Consider the following 18559-nt stretch of genomic DNA (forward strand, 5'->3'; position numbering starts at 1 on the left):
CCCCATACTCAAACTCGAGCTCGATGATCAAACACACTGCTTGAGCTCAAACTCAATGGAGTAAGTTATACTGCACTCGACCTCGACTTGAAACAATATATTCCAGGCTCGAGCTCGACTCGTTAGAGATCGAGTCAATACTCGAGTTCAATGTCGAGCTCGTCCAACTGAAGGAATAATTTAGTTATTTTTAAAATAGTAATTAAATATTATAGCGAGTACTCGATAGAACTCGACAAGCTCTTAAGTACATAATATCCCTACTCGAGCTTGACTTGCAGACTCAATCGAGTAGCTCGAACTCAACTTGGGCTCAACTTTGACGAGCTCAAGTCGAGCACCTGAACTTCTTTATGCTCGACTCGAGTTAGATAACTTGATTTGATCAATTCTAGTTCGACTCAAACTTGATGTCGACTGAAATTAATCAAACTTTGATCGAGTCGACTTGCGAGAGCTCACAAGTAGTTTGATTCCTTTGTAGCCCTATTTCCAGCAATTTGTTAATGTAATTTGCTTTTATAAAAAAAAAAGAGGAAATTTGTCATGGGTTTTTAATCAATAAAAGTTGGGATAATTGCAGAAACCTCCCCTGAGATTTCTGACATTTACACTGACCTCCCCTCTAGATTTTGAAATTGCATTCACCTCCCCTGAACAGTAACAATTCGTTGCAGAAACCTCCCTGACAGCTTTTGTAGAAGTGAGATAAGAAATTTCTTCCAATTTTGCCCTCTTCTTGGTTGACAATTATTATTTGTTTGACAATTGCTTAACTAATTATCTAATTAGTTAATAGTTAAACTAATTAACTATTAACTAATTATCTGATTAATTATTAACTAATTAATTATCTAATTAACTAATTAACTAATTAATTAACTAATTAACTAATTTCTATTTATCTAATTAACTGCTTAACTAATTAACTAATTAACTAAAGTTGTTGTCTGTCCGAAACTAACAAACTATTTGCATGCTAAACTAATTAACTAATTAACTGCTTAACTAAACAACTAATTAACTAACTAACTAATTAACAGACTATTTGCATGTTAAACTATATGCAGTACGCATTATCTATTTAAAGTATCGGCTCTTTATGGGTATTTTACTTTCAAACATTTAATTTATGATAAAAACATCAATGTTTGTAAGTAAAATTCAAAAAGTGTTACAGTAATATTCTTACAAAAAGGGAGGGGCATAGGGCCATAAATTAAATGTTTGAAAATAAGAATATTGATATTTTTTGTAATACTTTTTGAATTTTATTTACAAATATTGATATTTTTATCATAAATTAAATGTTTGAAAGTAAAATACCTATAAAGAGCCGATACTTTAAATAGGTAATGCGTACTGCATATAGTTTAACATGCAAATAGTTTGTTAATTAGTTAGCTAATTAATTAGTTAATTAGTTAGCTAATTAATTAGTTAATTAGTTTAACATGCAAATAGTTTGTTAGTTTCAGACAGACAATAGTTTTAGTTAATTAGTTAATTAGATAAATAGAAATTAGTTAATTAATTAATTAATTAGATAACTAGTTAGTTAATTAGTTAAGCTAATTAGATAAACAGAAATGAGTTAATTATTTAATTAATTAATTAGATAATTAGTTAGTTAATTAGTTAAGTAGTTAATTAGTTAATTAATTAATTAGATAATTAGTTAAGTAGTTAATTAGTTAATTAGTTTAACATGCAAATAGTTGTTAGTTTCGGACAGACAACAGCTTTAGTTAATTAGTTAATTAGTTAAGCGATTAATTAGTTAATTAGTTTAACATGCAAATAGTTTATTAGTTTCGGATAGACAACAACTTTAGTTAATTAGTTAATTAGATAATTAGATAATTAGTTAATTAGATAAATAAAAATTAGTTAATTAATTAATTGGATAATTAGTTAGTTAATTAGTTAAGCAGTTAATTAGTTAATTAGTTTAACATGCAAATAGTTTGTTAGTTTAGGATAGACAACAGCTTTAGTTAATTAGTTAAGCAGTTAATTAGTTAATTAGTTTAACCTGCAAATAGTTTATTAGTTTCGGATAGACAACAACTTTAGTTAATTAGATAATTAGTTAATTAGATAAACAAAAATTAGTTAATTAGTTAATTGATTAATTAGATAATTAGGTAGTTAATTAGTTAAGCAACTAATTAGTTAATTAGTTTAACATGCAAATAGTTTATTAGTTTCGGACAGACCACAGGTTTAGTTAATTAGTTAATTAGATAATTAGTTAATTAGATAAATAGTGATTAGTTAATTAGATAAATAGAAATTAGTTAATTAGTTAATTAATTAATTAGTTAATAGTTAATTAGTTTAATTATGCAGAAATAGTTTGATTAGTTAATAACTATTAACAATTAGATAATTAGTTAATTAGATAATTAGTTATTAATTAATTAGATTATTAATTATTTAGTTAATTAGTTAAACTATGCAGAAATAGTTAATTTAGTGTAATATTTATTAACAAATGTTTTGTTGGGTTTGATGAAAGTACTCATCACATTCATTTGGTAAAATTAAATCATGGCAGGGGTACTTTAGTAAATTGACCCACTTTTGCCTATTAAATTGCCTCCAACTTTTGATAGGGGAGGTAAGTGCTATTTTAAAATTGATAGGGGAGGTCAATGCTATTACTATAAAAGTTAGGGGAGGTTTCTGCAATTATCCCATAAAAGTTTGGAAGCAAATTTTTTTTTTTTATGTGACCCTTTATGGGTGATGGTTTGACTTGTTTACATTTGGGCTTTTATTTAATTTAAAATTTAAAATTTCACGTCCAACTTTGTCATCTTGACATGAATAAGAGTGACCCAGTATACTTAAATTTCACAATATTGGTGTATGGCGTGATCTTTCTAGCCTATTGGCTAGGGCCGTGACATTACCGCAAACCTAAAATCTTTTCATCTATGTGAATGAAGCCCAGCAACAAGAAAGGCCAATCATCAGGTTTAACTTTCAGGCTAGATCGGAAATTAAAATGGTGTGGATCGGGCTTGTTGGCATAGACGAGGTAAAAAATAATTAAAATGGTGTGGATCGGGCTTTTTGTTTTTCAATGAGCCGATTGGAAAGTAAAAATGGTGTGGATCTCCACTACAAATATTACGAGCAGTTGATTTAGTTTAGCAATTTCTTTGGAGTTCATGACTAGGTTTAAGTTATGAATACTTGTACCAGTATAGGCTTGAAAACGAGGCCCGTTGATTGGGAAATGGGATACATATGGTTGACTTAGATTCGACTAATTGTGGTTGATATACTACATATACAATGCAAGTATACGTTTACAATAACGAGTGTATTTTATATTTTTATATGATGTCCACAAATAAAACTTATATAAGCACATATTATATAGTGTAGAAAGTACAACAGAGTAACTATACGAAAATCCCCAGTCCCGTTGATTAAGCGGTTATGCTACTAGCTTCATTTTCATGTTCACAAAGTTCACTAGCGCTTCGATAACTTGAAGCAAGAATGCCAACAAGGGTCGGGAAAAGCTCACCCACCTCATCAACCTATATAGTAAAAGCGCGAATGAGTTTTGGCAAAAGAGTGGTCGTCTGCTGATGTGTCAAGCTCTCATTGGTTCAAATGTGGTCGTCCTCCTCATGCCAAAATCACGTGCCCAGCTAGAAATATTGGAGAGTTTTCTTGTTCCCTTATCTGCTCCTTGGTTGGAACGACAAATGGGGTGGGCTCGAGATTCCTATTCCCATTAAGTGTCTCCCGTCTCCCATCAAGTGTTTCTCTCTCATCGTTGTTTTCTCCTCTCATACTCAAACCACCGGACCACCACGGCTACTGTACCCCTTGTTCTTTTTTTTCTGACGTATTCTGCCGAGATGGGACTAGCGCATGGCTCGATACATCACAATTAAGAAGGGTTCTCTTTCTCCTTGTTCATCGCTATTCTCCTCTCTCTCTCTCTCTCTCTAAGACCATCTCTCTCTTTTCTTCTTCATTTTCCTCGACACCCCCAAATCCCTTCTATGGAGAAGTGACAGTTGGCGGAGGCGACGACACTACGAGAGGAGGAGATGAAGGTACAGGGGGCGGGGATGATGTTGGAGTTGGAGTTGGAGGTGGATTGGTGGTAGGGGGAGGTGAAGCTGTGGGAGTAGGAGGAGCAGGGGGAGCTGTGGTGGGTGCAGTGGGAGTAGGAGGAGAGGAAGTAGTGGTGGGTGGGCTGGGCGGAGCTTGGCCACCGACGCCGGCGACGATAACGCAGATGAAACCTAAGAGGAGAACACCTCGTGGCTCCATGAAAACACGGTGAGGGAACGGCAAAATGGGAAATAAATTGTAGTGATGTTGTCTTGCGCATTTATATTCTCAGCAGAAGACCACCGCACTCCCACTGTGTGAGCATGCGAGATGGAAGGACAGTGATGCGAAGACAGGGGAAAGCCAAAGGCCAGGGACTGCTCTATATAGGCGGGTTTCGTTTTACATCACCATGCCCAGGTATTTTTTTTCGTTGCAATGGCGGTATATGGAGGCATGGCATATATAGCAGGTAATTTGAAGAAAGTTGGCAGGTCTGTATTGTCTCTTAAACCTTGCAAGTATTTGGCAGTTGTGTACTGGTTCTTTGATAGTGATGGACTAATAGTATAGTATTGTGTGATTTTGTTTATGTGAGTACCAAACTGACGTTAGATCTCCGGTGGCTGTGTCTAGCGTCTGATTACGGAATGCCAGATATGTTGCATGTACATGTAGGATCCCACGGGATCTCTGTGTCTATAGTTAAGGATATCTCTCTTATTCTCCATGACCGGCAACATCAGGACCAAAACAGATGGTTGGTATTTTTTTCTTTCCCTCCCTGATTTTCTCTAGCCTTCTATTTTTCTTTTTTGGTTTAGTTGTCTGAACTAATCTAATTCGTATTTATTTGTGATATTGCAGGTGAAAATTTTGGAAACTCTTCCAGCATTCTTGTGAGACTCTGTAAGATTTTTTTCTCTGTTTTTAAAATTGTGTTCTAAAACACGTGGTTAGTTTTGCTCTTCCCCCCCCCCCCCTTTTGCCTGGTATTCTTCCTTCTCTTGCCGTATTTGTATCTCAATTTTGTTCTTGGCCAAAAAGTATTAAAAAGGATTTAACAAATCTGAGAAAGTTTTTTGGAACTTTTCCCGATCTAATGCCTTTATAAGAAATTTTTCCTGGTTTCTTTTTTCCTAATTTACGTTTTTTTTTATATTTCATGTCAAAGTTTGGGAAAATTCTTCAATTCTTTTTCGAAATAATCTAGGTTATGTAGTGAGGGATTATTTTCCAGCCTTTTGTATGTAATAGTAAGCGAATATATATATATATATTTTGGGTAGGTTATAGTAAATGAATATTTGACTGTATCTATTTCATTGCCATTTGTACCCTAAACATCATCTTGCATTTTTTTTCCTTGCAGAAGAGGTTATCCTTGATTTTGTCACATTACAGGTTTTTTGCTCTGTCCTTTTGTAAAATTTTTTTTATTTTCCCTTGAATTGTTGATTTATTTATGATTATAACCTATTAGGTGTAAGTTTTGATATTGGTTATCATGGATTAGTTGGCCTTCAAAAGATTAGGTTGTGGCATGTTTCCTAAACCTTTGAAACATGAAAGTTGATATAATGTTACTAGAATTTGTAGTCATTTGAGTATTTTATAGATGTCATTTGAGAATTTTTTTAATTCTAAATTTCTGTAATAATGCAATGATATTTATATGAAATCAAGTGTTTGACAAAATGCCAAAACTATTAATTTGTTTGTAGTAGGTAAAACTGGAAAGCAAGAAAGTTTACATGGACCTAAAATCAGAATTTTGTATTTATCTTATTGAGTTTGTTGATTCCATAGAATATCTCCATTTCTGCATGAGAGAAAATATGAACTAGATGATTATTGACTCCACCGTGTTTCTATGCAACACAGCTGATGCTTAGCAATTACTACGTAGACATGACAAAACCAAAAAAATTGAACATAGTCAGACCAAAGCTTCATAGTAACGTTTTAAATAGAGAGTATATTTCTAAGTGTGTGAGATGGTTCTGTTCCCCCCTCCCCCCCCCTCTCTCTCTCTCTCAGGCCTAAAAGGTATGGAATACTACTGTAGCACTATATATTATGATCCGAGTCTAACCAATTTTTTCTGTATTTTACGTGCAGTGGTTTGAGCTTATGCAACATTCTAGGGACTAAATATATGGGACTGCCAATGTCGTGATAGTAACTGGTGCTGGTCGTTGATAGATCATACAAACTTCATCTACCCAGCTTCCTCTTACCTTGTTCGGGAGAGATATCTTGCTGGCTCGAGGCAGTCGACGAACGATTAAGAACTAATGATAGTGAATGGGCTTTGTTCCGCATGATGCTGTCCACTGGCGGAAATGCAGTGGCTCGGAGAGGTGAAGACGAAGCCAAGGGTGCCTTCTTGTGTATGTGGTTCCGTCAGTCTGGTGGTTAGCATGAACCACCCCACGCAGTCTGGGCTTCGTGAGGCTCATTCAGAGTACTTGGGACTTCTGCAAATAGGAGACGGAAAGAGGATGTACCACACTTTCCTGGATGGACTCCTGACGTGTACGGTCATCGAGAAATTCCTGCCTCTATCTCTGAGAAGTCCTTTCGAAAATTAAAACATTTTAGGTTTCACATTGAGTCAGTCGTCGTCTAAGAGTTGCTATATGCACATCGAAGGCAATTAAGAAGTTCGATGCTACTGTCTCCTTGGAAGAAAAAAAAAGGCTGAATGGTTTTGTAGATGTGATTTCAATTTTCTGTGTTCCAGATTAGTTCATAAGATTAACGGATAAGGATCACGTAAATTTGAAATGGTGAGAAGGGATAAGGATTAGCTAAACATGCATAGCAATTGGAAATCGAGAAAAGTTACCCATTTATTTGCTCACGCTTTCGCTTATTTAAAAGTTTAATCATTTTATAACGAAATAACTTAAATGCAATGCATCCAAATCATGATATCTCCACTTATGAATTTGGGCATTTTCTGGGCAACATGAAATTAACACCGCGCATCGCGCGGTGATTCCCTCCTAGTCTATGTAAAGTTTGGATTCAAGATTCGCTTCCAGTGGTCTTCGGTTGAGAAGCAACCCATAAGAATAACAGTAAGTTGCTGAAAAATGCATCGATAACTTGCTCAACCCTTAGAATGTGGTAATTTTCTCTTCCTCAACTTTTCATTGACCCAAAAATGTGGAAGAGTTACTAAGACGGATGCAAAGTGAAAAGAAGGGTAAACCAATAAATAAAAAATATTTTGGTACTAGAAAATTGAATTACAAATTGTTACGAAAGGGTAGCACTGTTGATACTACACTTTTCGTTACAAAAGTTCATCTCCTTTGTAATATGTACAATAGAAAGTGGAGCAAATGGTGTGCCACAATAACAGTAAGTTTAATCCCGGTCTTGCTAACCTGAAGAAAATGGTTTGGGAACAATCAAATTGTGATTTGACAAAATTTTCACTTGTGAATTTTGTAACTTCCAAGGCGAAAGGTGCTTGCAATCATAATCCAGAGGATAACATCTTTCAATTAGGCAAAAATGTTAGTTTTCTTTAAAGACATAAGTGGCAACCTATGTGTGGATTGTAGTTTTCTTAAAAAAAAAAATTTCACGTTTTTTACTAACATATTTTTCAATTATCTTTTTATCATATATACATCAAATTCTTGTAGTACATTTTTTATATAAAAATTCTAAAATATAGCAATCCAAATGGGTTCAAGACTTTGTTAAATTTGCCTTGACATTATTAGGACACATTCACAGAAAATCATATCAAAGCCGACTTGCAACTTTGTCAGACCAAGAATTTGCTATGCACGAACAGAGTCAAAGTTGCACCATGTACTCGTAGCTAGATATTGTGGACAAATTAACCTGTCTGAATACAAATAGTACTGGAGATAAATTTCTTTTTCATTCTATTGATCAATAGTGATTCTTATTCGAGAATTTTGGTTTGTTGTTTAGACCTCATAGAAACTCCCAAAAACGAAAATGTAAGCATTCAAAAAATAAAGCAAAATATATAAACCACAAAATACAATAATTAACTCAAAACTTATATATTTGCAAGAACGATTAATTCTATTTTGGACTCCTAAACTTGCATCATTTTCTTATTTTGTACCTTAAACTTTAATTTTTAAACATTTCACCTCAAACTCTTAATTTTGAACACTTTGCACCCTAAACTCTCAAACTTGTCCCATTTAAGTCCAATCAATGATTATGTTCACAAAATTAATGAGATAAAAGGTGATGAAAATTAACAATAATGTATCTTTTTGTTCCAGCTACAAATCCTTAGCTTTTTTTGACCATTTTTATCACATTATCATTTATTTATATGATCTCAATTACTAATACTGTTAGCAAAATTAACAAAATAAAAGATGGTGCAAATTAATGATAATGTATTGTTTTTATTTTGATATGATACCTTTGCACCTTTTGATTACTTTTGGCACATTATCCTTGATTTGTTGGATGTTCTATACCATTAATTTTGAATAAAGTTGTCATTGATTGGATTTAAATAGGACAAGCTTGAGATTTAAGGTATAAAGTATCCAAAATTGAGAATTTAGGATGTAAACTGTTCAAAATTGAAGCTTAGAGCGTAAAATAAAAAAGTGATATAAGTTTGGCAGCAATGCCACAAAAATAAAAGTAACTAGCAAGAAATGAATAATTTTTTCTTATCTCAATGCAACCATGAGCCAAAGACTTGCATAACCAGGCACGGATTTAAGGGGGGGCTGGTGGGGGCTTAAGCCCCCCCCAAGCCGCCGGAAAATCCCCTATATATAGGGGATTCCGGCGGCCAGCCCCCACCAGCCCCTACCAGCCCCCCCTTAAATCCGTGCCTGTCCATGTCCATGGCTCCATGCCTGATGCCTCCATGAATGCTGCAGAGGACCTCAAGAATAGCTGGGCCTGGAAAGCCGCTGCCAGCACTGCTGAGTCTGCTGACTGCTGAGGTCCGAGGAAGAAGATGACCCAATTTATGTTGAATTTTTTTTTTGCCCTCTAAATACAAAACGACGTCGTTTCACTTTTAGTGGAACGATGTCGTTTTGTATAATGAGGGAAAAAAAAAATACATCAGATGAAGCCCTAAGGCTTCATCTGATGCAAAAGCACGCCGCGTCGCCGCCAATGCCAAAGGCCAAAGGGCAAACAACTGAAACAAGACTCCAAGTCTCCAACTCCAAGAAGAAGACGCCACTCACGCCAGGCTCCAAGAACTCCAAGAAGCTTCAGTTGAGAACTTGAGATTCTACCATCCTGCTTCAAGCCTTCAATTCAAGGCTCCAAGACTCCAACTCTCCACCATTCCATTCACATAAATCTTTTAGGTTAGTTTTTTGGTTTAAATTACAATATTCATCTTTATATTTTTGTTAATTATATGTTTAAATTATTTTTGAATTTTGAGTATCTTGATATTAATTTGATTAAGATTAATTTTTATTTAGTTTATGTTAATGTAATTTAAGAATTTGAAAGATTACATTAAAAAATTTAATGATATTAAATTTAAATTAGAAATTAGTTTAGAAATTGTATAGATTTTAGGTTGTATTTAGTTTTTAAAATTTTGTTAGTTTTATATTTGAAATTTTAAGAATTAATTATGTGAATTAGAAATTTTGAATGTAAATATAAATTCAAAATTTTATGAGATTGAATTAGAAATTATATGGGTATTTAGTTGTACCTTATTTTAACTTTTTGATAATTTTATATAATGAATTTTATAAATTGAGAAATATAAGTAATATGAATTTATTATTAAATTAAAGAATTATTTATATGAATTTTAAATTAATTGATTATTGAATTGCATAATTTTATTGAATTTAACCACAATTATTTAATTGTGACAGAAAATGGAGAGATTCTTTAAACCTAAACGAGTCCGTAGTGGTGAATCTTCAAATGAGCCTAATATTAGTGAACCAGTTCAAAATCAATCTTGTGTGGAATTGAATTTAAATGATATTGTTAGTGATCCGGGATTACGAAAATCAGTTGAGAAATTTGATATTTCTCTTCGAGACCATGTCCGAAGAGAGTATTTGACTAGGGGACCTTGCCAACCGATTGGCCATATGTATCCAAAAACATCATTTGGTCAACAACATAGAAGTTTCCAAGATATTTGGTATCAAAAGTTTGTATGGTTAGAGTATAGCATATCGAAAGATGCGGCGTTTTGCTTTTGGTGCTTTCTTTTCAAAACACAAAATAAGGGAGGTCGATATGCAGAGGATGCCTTTACAAAAACGGGATTCAATAATTGGAAAAAGGCAATGGAAAGATTTAATGAACATATTGGAGCTGTGAATAGTTGCCATAATGATGCTAGAATACAGTTTGAAAGTTTTCAAGATCAAAGGCATAGTGTGTCAAATGTGCTACGATCTTGTGGGCGCGAAATAGATATTGCATATCGCACCCGTTTAACTGCTGCTCTGGATGTGACCCGCTTTCTTTTGAAGCAAGGATTGGCTTTTCGTGGAAATGATGAGTCAACTAGTTCTTCAAATAGAGGCAATTTTCTTGAATTGTTTGATTGGTATAGCCAGCGAAATACTGAGATTTTTGAGGTTGTAAATCAAAATGCTCCTGCAAATAATCAACTAACTTCTCCAATGATTCAAAAAGATCTGGCACATGCTTGTGCCTCAGAGATCACAAGTGTTATAATCAATGATATTGGAGACAATTATTTTTCCCTAATAGTTGATGAGTCTCGAGACAGTTCAGTGAAAGAGCAAATGGGAGTTGTTTTGAGATATGTGAACAAAGAAGGGCGTGTGATTGAACGTTTCCTTGCAATTGTACATGTGTCTGACACCACATCTCTTTGTTTGAAAGATGCAATTGATTCTTTATTCGCGCAACACGGATTATCATTATCCAAATTGAGAGGTCAAGGATATGATGGAGCTTCAAATATGCGAGGTGAGTTCAATGGTTTGAAGGCCCTTATATTACAAGAAAATCCCTATGCGATGTATATTCACTGTTTTGCTCACCAACTCCAGTTAGTTATTGTTGCTGTTGCTAAGGGAAATATCATTATCAGTGAATTCTTTGTCTATGTCTCTATGATTGTCAATTTAACTGGAGTATCATGTAAAAGGAGAGATCAATTAAGACAAATAGAACATGATAAGATTGTTGCACTTTTAGACAGTGGAGATATTATTAGTGGAAAAGGCAAAAATCAAGAAACTAGTTTAGCAAGACCAGGGGATACTCGTTGGGGATCACACTATCTAACATTACTTCGTCTATCCTCTATGTGGGCTTCGGTGATTGGAATATTGGGAAATATACAAGATGATGCCTCCACTTCTGACAATAGAGGTATGGCCAGGGGTTTGATTGATAGAATGAATGATTATGAGTTTGTTTTTGCATTGCACCTGATGAAGTATTTATTGGGAATCACAAATGACTTGTCACTTGTTTTGCAACAAAGGGATCAAAATATTGTCCAAGCCATGAGTTTGATTGATACTATGAAATCTCAATTGCAAGACTTTAGGGAAGAGGGATGGCAAATAATTTTAGATGAAGTCAACAATTTTTGTGAGTTGAATATGATTCCCGTGATTGATATGGAAGACAGTATAGCAATCCGTGGCAATGCCAGGCGCAGTCGCAGAGGTCAAACCATCACTAATTTTCATCATTATCGCGTGGAAATTTTTTGTGAGGTATTATTTTTGAAATTATTATTTCATTACATTTGTTACTTGTTAGCAGATTTTCTTAGTTATTAATTTTATTATTGTTGTGATGTCAGGTTATTGATTTAATTATACAAGAGATGAATAATCGTTTCTCGGAAGTTAGCACGGAATTGCTTAGTTGCATAGCATGTCTTGATCCAAAAAGTTCTTTCTCTCAATTCAATGTGCAGAAACTACTCCGTCTTGCTGATTTATATCCTGAAGACTTCTCAAGTAACGATTATTTATATCTTGAGTCTCAACTTCGAAATTATATTTATAATGTGCAACGCGATCCTCAATTTTCAGAAGTTGGAGATTTGGGAAGTCTTGCTCAACAAATGGTTAAAACTGGTAAAAATACAGTTTTTCCATTTGTTTATCGTCTGATCCAGTTGGCATTAGTTCTACCAGTTGCGACTGCTTCTGTTGAAAGAGTATTTTCTGCAATGAATATTGTCAAGACTGATTTGCGCAACAAAATGGGAGACGAGTGGATGAATGACTGTCTGGTTGTATACATCGAGAAGGATATTTTTGCAACAATTGAAAATGAGCAAATATTGCAACGTTTTCAACGGATGAAGACTCGCAGAATGCAATTGCCTCCTCTTCGTTATTCGAGTGCAACAACTACCAATACTTCAAGTGTTAATCAATAACAAATTTTTGGGTATGTATAATTATATGTTTTTATTATTTTTATAATTATTGATTCTAAATTTTACTTATTAAATATATTTATTTCGTCACAAAAAAAAATTTTTAATACACTTCAGCCCCCCCAAAAATAAATTTCTGGCTCCGTCCCTGTGCATAACATTCGTCCAGGAGAGAGATACATTAGAAGTGCTTTTGATAACAAGATATTGGTTGTGATCTTCTAATGTGTGACAACAAAAATAATTATCCAATTTCCCAGACGGTGTTGGATATGCATATAATCTGTGATTTTGACTTTAAGCCTTTGCACATGGCACTGTCTTTGCCATACAGATGGTGGTTGAAACCACCGACTGTCCCATTGAGTGCTATGGTGTAGTAATAGTTGATCATCATAATTCATTTCACAATCCCACTTATTTTGTCTATCAAAATCAAGAAAGCAAGGAAGAAGAAAGGAGAAACTAGTGAAAAGAATCTAGAAAATGAATAAATTGACATAAATGATAGTAGTAATTAAAACAAATAATTATTGACGAAATTCTCTATCTCCAAAAGTTTTGATATCTTGGAGTGACGAGGGTTTTATTGCCAAGATCCACTTTGTCAAAGCTGGAACCAACAAGTTTATCTAGTTTGAAAATTAACCAAATTAGAAATATTGCGGCGGTGTCTAGGTATTAGATAACGACGTCCTTGTAACTCTTTGTTTAATTAAAGTTCGAGTCTAGAACTCCCTGCAACTTTTCTCTCAGTTCATGGTTTGAATTCTGCAGTTTCTAGTAGGGCTTGTAGATTAGTTGCAATAAAAAGTGTTCAAGGTCCCTGCACTTTGAGCTTGTACAATTATGATTTGGCACAATTTAGTTCAATTATTGGACTTCTTAAAACATTAAGTGTACACTTTTAAACTCTTGTATTTCTTACAAAATTGGTGTACATTAACAAAATATATGGGTACAATTAGGTGATACAAATGCAGAATAAACCATATGAGAAACACAATATAGTACAAAATCGCCAACAGCACAATTGCATGCACTTGCCCCATTTGCTGAACAAGGTTAGTTTGCTGGTTGATTGTTATAATAGTCAATTTCATCCTTTATGATAGACACGAATGTGACTAGTAACCCAATAAAACCACTAGTCATTAACTTATACTGACCGCTCTTCCTAACTCTTACCCAAATTTTCAATTTTTTCAGCCACAAAAATAAAAGAAAGTCAAGAATAATAATATAACAAGTCGAGTCGAGTTTTGTCCTAATCGAATAATAATATAACAAGTCGAGTCGAGTTTTGTCCTAATCGTGCTAAGTCTTAATTTAATTTTACTAAGTTCAAGTTCAAGCTCAAGGTTAAAAAAATTATTATTTTATTTTAAAAATAAATAAAATAATATTTTTCTTCACAAATATTAAAAATATATAATTTCACTATTAAAATAATATATACATATATATATATATATATATAATTGAGTCGGTTTGCGAACTAACGAATGGACTATCTTTGAACTCGAGTTCGATTTGATTAGTTTGAACTCAAATCGAATTCGATGTTGATCAAACTTGAGTTAAACTTTGACTCGATCAACTCGCGAGCGGCTCGACTCGCGTACGACCCATCAACAACACAATTGCATGCACTTGCCCCATCTGCTGAACGCGTTAATTTGCTAGATGATTGTTATAACGATCAATTTCATCATTTATGATAGAAAAGAATGTGACTAGAGGCTCAATAAAACCACTAGTCATTGACTTATACTGACCGTTCTTCCTAACTCTTACCCATTTTTTTACTTTTTCAGTCACAGAAGAAAAGGAAATCAAGGATAGTAATATATATTACATCTTTGGATGGAAACATTAGATTGAAAATTGGCAACGTACTCAATTCGGTGCAGTGACTTGAATCTAGAAAACAGGAACATGCACACAACTTATGACTGAGAAAATGAAAACTTAAGTCAACCACATGGAACCATAGTCCCATGTCACAGTCCTTGTGGGATCTTCCTTGGAACTAAATTTCAAATTTGCTTCTTTTAGCTGTCGAATTCTTTGGACTTTCTGGCCAGCATCAACCTAATTTTCTGTGCACTAGGATATGGGTCCAAAAATTTGATCATGATATAGCAGAATTCAGATGTCACAACTTCTTCCCCACTTAAATTCAAAAGAGTGGATAAGGCTTCATCATCACCACACAATTTGTTTATTAGTCACTTTCTTTATGATGTTAACGTGATATTGATTCCACTTAATTGAGGAATAGAAAGGCTCTACATACTATACAACCCTATCTACGTGCTTGAGGGAAACTCCAAGTTGAAGTGTTGATAAACTCAAAATAATTCTCAGAAAATTGTCAAATATAAACTCAAAAGAAATGAAATTAATGTAATTATTATTGCCATTAATTAGATGCATTTTTTACTTTAACTATATGAGAATTGGATCTCAACAAAATTAGGAAAACTCAAGGTGTACAACTTCAATGTTTTTTTTTAACTTTTAATTGTATAAAAGCCATCCACAATGTGGTTAAGCATGGCAAATTAAGCCATGGGAGGATGTGTATCCAATACCGAGCATGATACTAAACAGTAGTGAAAATGTGAACTAAGGGTGTCCTGATTGGGTGCTAAGCTGAAGATGATTTCATTTTGTTCTCCTTGTAAACCCACTCCTATTTCCAAACTTCTTGTTGATTAATTTTGCCTCGTTCTAAACTTAAACTAGTGTTGCCTACCGAGAAGGTTTTAGTATCATAGCTAATTTGAAATCTCAAAAATTAGAAGTTCTAGATTTAAATTAAAAAAGAAACTAATTGTTGCCTTTTTATTTTCTTACCAAAAAAATAAAAATAATAATAACAGTAATGGAACAAGGCTGTCAAACTGTCTCCGTTTTGAATTCTTACCTTGTATTTGTGTTTCTTCTTAATTTACAAGAATAGTAAAATATAATGAAACAAAAATAAAATTAATATTAATTTATGCAAAATTGGAGCCCTCAAAGGATGGACATTTGCTAGATCTGTCCTATACAAACTATCAATATAGTAAAGAAATGATACTAGCGAAACCACAAACAAAAAGGATATTGGCGAAATGAATAATGAATTAGTTAATTACTTATTAGGCTTTAATCTTATTGGGATAATTTTACTAAAGAAATAAGTAAGACATAAAAAGATTAGATTTCTTGAGTCTTCACAAAAAAAAAAAAAAAAAAAGACTAAGGATCTCGCTAACCTCTACGAAGAAAGCAGTAAAGCTTCTTTTCCCCTTTATATTTGTCTTAGATCCGAGAGTAGAGTAAGGGCCAAATTGCTTGTATTTCCACGACATAATAGATTTACAAGATTCCCCTTATGATAAATTTTCATCAATCAATTCTGAATAGAATGTTCATATTGATCGTCCTTTTTTAATTTTTTTGCAATTCAACATATTTGACCTACTCAAACCAAATAATTCTACACATTACCAAGTCAACAGAAGCTAGAAATCTTGATATCTCACTTAGAGCAAAGTCTCCGTAAAACTCATTACTACATACTTCCAAATTCCAAAAATTCATAAAAAGCCTCTATTTGATAATTCATTTCGATATTTAAATTTAATAGATTCAGATTTTAACATAGTCAAACGCATTTGATAATAAAAAGTAGAACATCAGAATTAATAAAATGATACTATATTTTCTAGGCAAAACTTATTTTAAAAAATAAATGATAAGTTATTTACTTATCATTTAATGTGATATACATTCAAATGTATCAGATTTAGTATTTAATAATTTGATAATTTAACAGATTTTAGCGTTCAGATTTCAAATTTTAGATTTTAGTTTTACAAACTTTAATTTTATCAAATGCACCTATTACTCTTCCAAAAAAAATTCATTATTTTCAAAATTACAAACTTATCCAGTTAATTTATTTTAGTCACTTTAAGTTGAGTGGGGAATTGTACTAACACGTCGACACAAGAAGATAAGCAAGTTAATTATAGGGGTAGAGACGCGGTTACCTACTAACCCTTTGCTCGGTCCACCTTGCATTATCTTGTCATGCATGTTTGGAAATTATTGCTCTTTTAATTCATTTGATTGGTGTTAGTTAGTAAATGTATAATAGCAGAATTCAATATTTTCAAATCAACTCACAATGGCCCTTCTCTAAAATTTAATTTTTTTTTTATCCCTTCTCACAATCATTCGCATAATCATAATTGTCCACAACTATAGAAGATATTGGACCCACTAAAAAATCAAATATGATGTCTTTTCAAGAGAAATATTCTAAATGCTTCAAATAAGGTATGTATTTTAAGTGAATTTCCCCCTTTTTGAACCATTTCTTTTTAATTTTTCTAGCCTCCTACTAATTTGTTTTTAAATTCTTATATGATCTATCACTAAAATTTCCTTTATGAAATTCCTCAATCCAAACGAAACTACGGTTAGTTGAATGGGAAAATTAACACGTCCAGATAAGAAGATAAACAAGTTAATAATAGCGGTAAATGATTTTGTCATAAACCTAATTAGCCAAAGGGGTATGTAATAATTACGTGATTACGTGCTAACCCTTTGTTCGGCCCTTCTGGTATGATCTTGTCATGCATGTTTTGGAAATTATTGCTCTTAAAAGTCACTTGTTGTAGAACAATAGAATCCAATCATTTTAACTCAATTCCCAATAGCCCTTCCCTAAAAATAATAATTACACTTTTTACTGTTACACGCAAAGCGCGCTATTTGACCTACTCAAAAATCAAATATGATGTCGATCCAAGAGAAAATATTTTAAATGCTTCAAATAAGGTGTGTATTTTAAGTGAATTTTCCCCCTTTTTAACCATTTCTTTTTCAACTCTTCTAGTCCACTACTAATTTATGTTTTTATATTTTTATATGATCTATCACCAAAATTTGCTTATACAGCTTCTGACATTATACGTCTCAATGGAAAGTTAAAACAATTGTGTAATTAATTTGCATCAAATTGTATCTATACCTTTAAATTATAATCTTTCTACACATAGCGTTTACTCAAAATTTACCCAAAAAAATCCAGCAATGGTGGCAAATTAATGCGTCTGCACTTGAAGATTTTTATTTTGGTATGTTAAAATTACATGAAATTATTTTATTCAACCAAAAATTATTTATGTTAGTTGAAAGTACATGGAGAATCATGTTATTATAGCTTTACAAAATAGATATGCAATTACTTAGTCAATCAATCGTTGGTAAGACATTTTGTTTTAGTGGTTAAGTTTGGAAGCTATAGCCTGAAAAGAGAGAATAAGCACAACAAAATTTACAAAAAATAGGGGAGACCATTAGATCAAAGCTTGCTCTGTTTTTACTTATAATAAGATTGTTATTAGACTCCAACCCAAGTTCTTGCTTTATGATACTGGGATTTCGGTTGATTTATGCAACACTAAGGACAGGACTCTCTGCGATTGTTAGAGCAATTGCATCATGCAAGTGATAGACCAAAAGGGTTTAATTTAGAATTGCGCAAGTGAAATTGACTATAGGCATAACTTTCGATAAATGGTAATTTATACGTAGTTATCTTACTATTTATATCTATTCTACTATTATGCAAAAACATGTAGACAAATTGAAACTGATGATCGTAAAAGTTCAAAATATGCAGCATTTCTTATGAAAATAATGTGCTAAGAAAAGAAAAAGAAAAAAGTATTTTTTTTATTTTGGGAATAACCATTTCTTTACAATTTCACATGCATTCACGGATAAATTGCTGCAAAAATGCCAGACAGTAAGACAACATCGGCTGTTCCTGTTCCTACATCCTTCCAACGCACCAAACAATGCCAAAAGAGATGAAGAGATCCAGCTAAAAAGGACCCAAAGAACCAACGCGTCAAAGAAAAGTCTCCTTTTCTTGAGTGACAGCTGACCTTATTAACACCTTTCAAATGTGCACAAGCATCTCTGTTGAAGTGCTCATTTCCTATTAAACAAATTACCGGCCTTTCATAAAAGAGTCGGCACCCGCAAACTTCTTTGAGTCCT

General features: G+C 33.1%; 2 protein-coding genes and 1 long non-coding RNA gene across 3 annotated transcripts; all 3 read left to right on the plus strand.

Annotated features, from left to right (window-relative positions):
- Positions 1 to 3586: 3586 nt before the first annotated feature.
- On the plus strand, positions 3587 to 6952 carry LOC113738033 (uncharacterized). Its single transcript, XR_003460021.2, has 4 exons — positions 3587 to 4846; positions 4954 to 4995; positions 5459 to 5490; positions 6208 to 6952. It is a non-coding gene; the product is annotated as an uncharacterized lncRNA (long non-coding RNA).
- Positions 6953 to 8950: 1998 nt separating this feature from the next.
- Positions 8951 to 11876, plus strand: LOC140038488 (uncharacterized). The gene is made up of 2 exons (XM_072083860.1): positions 8951 to 9437; positions 9969 to 11876. The coding sequence occupies exon 2, from the start codon at positions 9972 to 9974 to the stop codon at positions 11874 to 11876; it is 1905 nt and encodes a 634-aa protein (XP_071939961.1). The 5' UTR covers positions 8951 to 9437; positions 9969 to 9971.
- A 47-nt stretch (positions 11877 to 11923) lies between these two features.
- Positions 11924 to 12487, plus strand: LOC140038489 (uncharacterized). Its single transcript, XM_072083861.1, has one exon. The coding sequence runs from the start codon at positions 11924 to 11926 to the stop codon at positions 12485 to 12487; it is 564 nt and encodes a 187-aa protein (XP_071939962.1).
- Positions 12488 to 18559: the final 6072 nt, after the last annotated feature.

This window comes from Coffea arabica, chromosome 3e, assembly GCF_036785885.1.
Source record: "Coffea arabica cultivar ET-39 chromosome 3e, Coffea Arabica ET-39 HiFi, whole genome shotgun sequence".
In the NCBI taxonomy this organism is placed as follows: domain Eukaryota; kingdom Viridiplantae; phylum Streptophyta; class Magnoliopsida; order Gentianales; family Rubiaceae; genus Coffea; species Coffea arabica.

Coding starts and splice junctions, on each gene's coding strand:
- LOC140038489 (XM_072083861.1), top strand. CDS start 11,924: ATGAATAATCGTTTCTCGGAAGTTAGCACGGAATTGCTTAGTTGCATA.
- LOC140038488 (XM_072083860.1), top strand. CDS start 9,972: ATGGAGAGATTCTTTAAACCTAAACGAGTCCGTAGTGGTGAATCTTCA.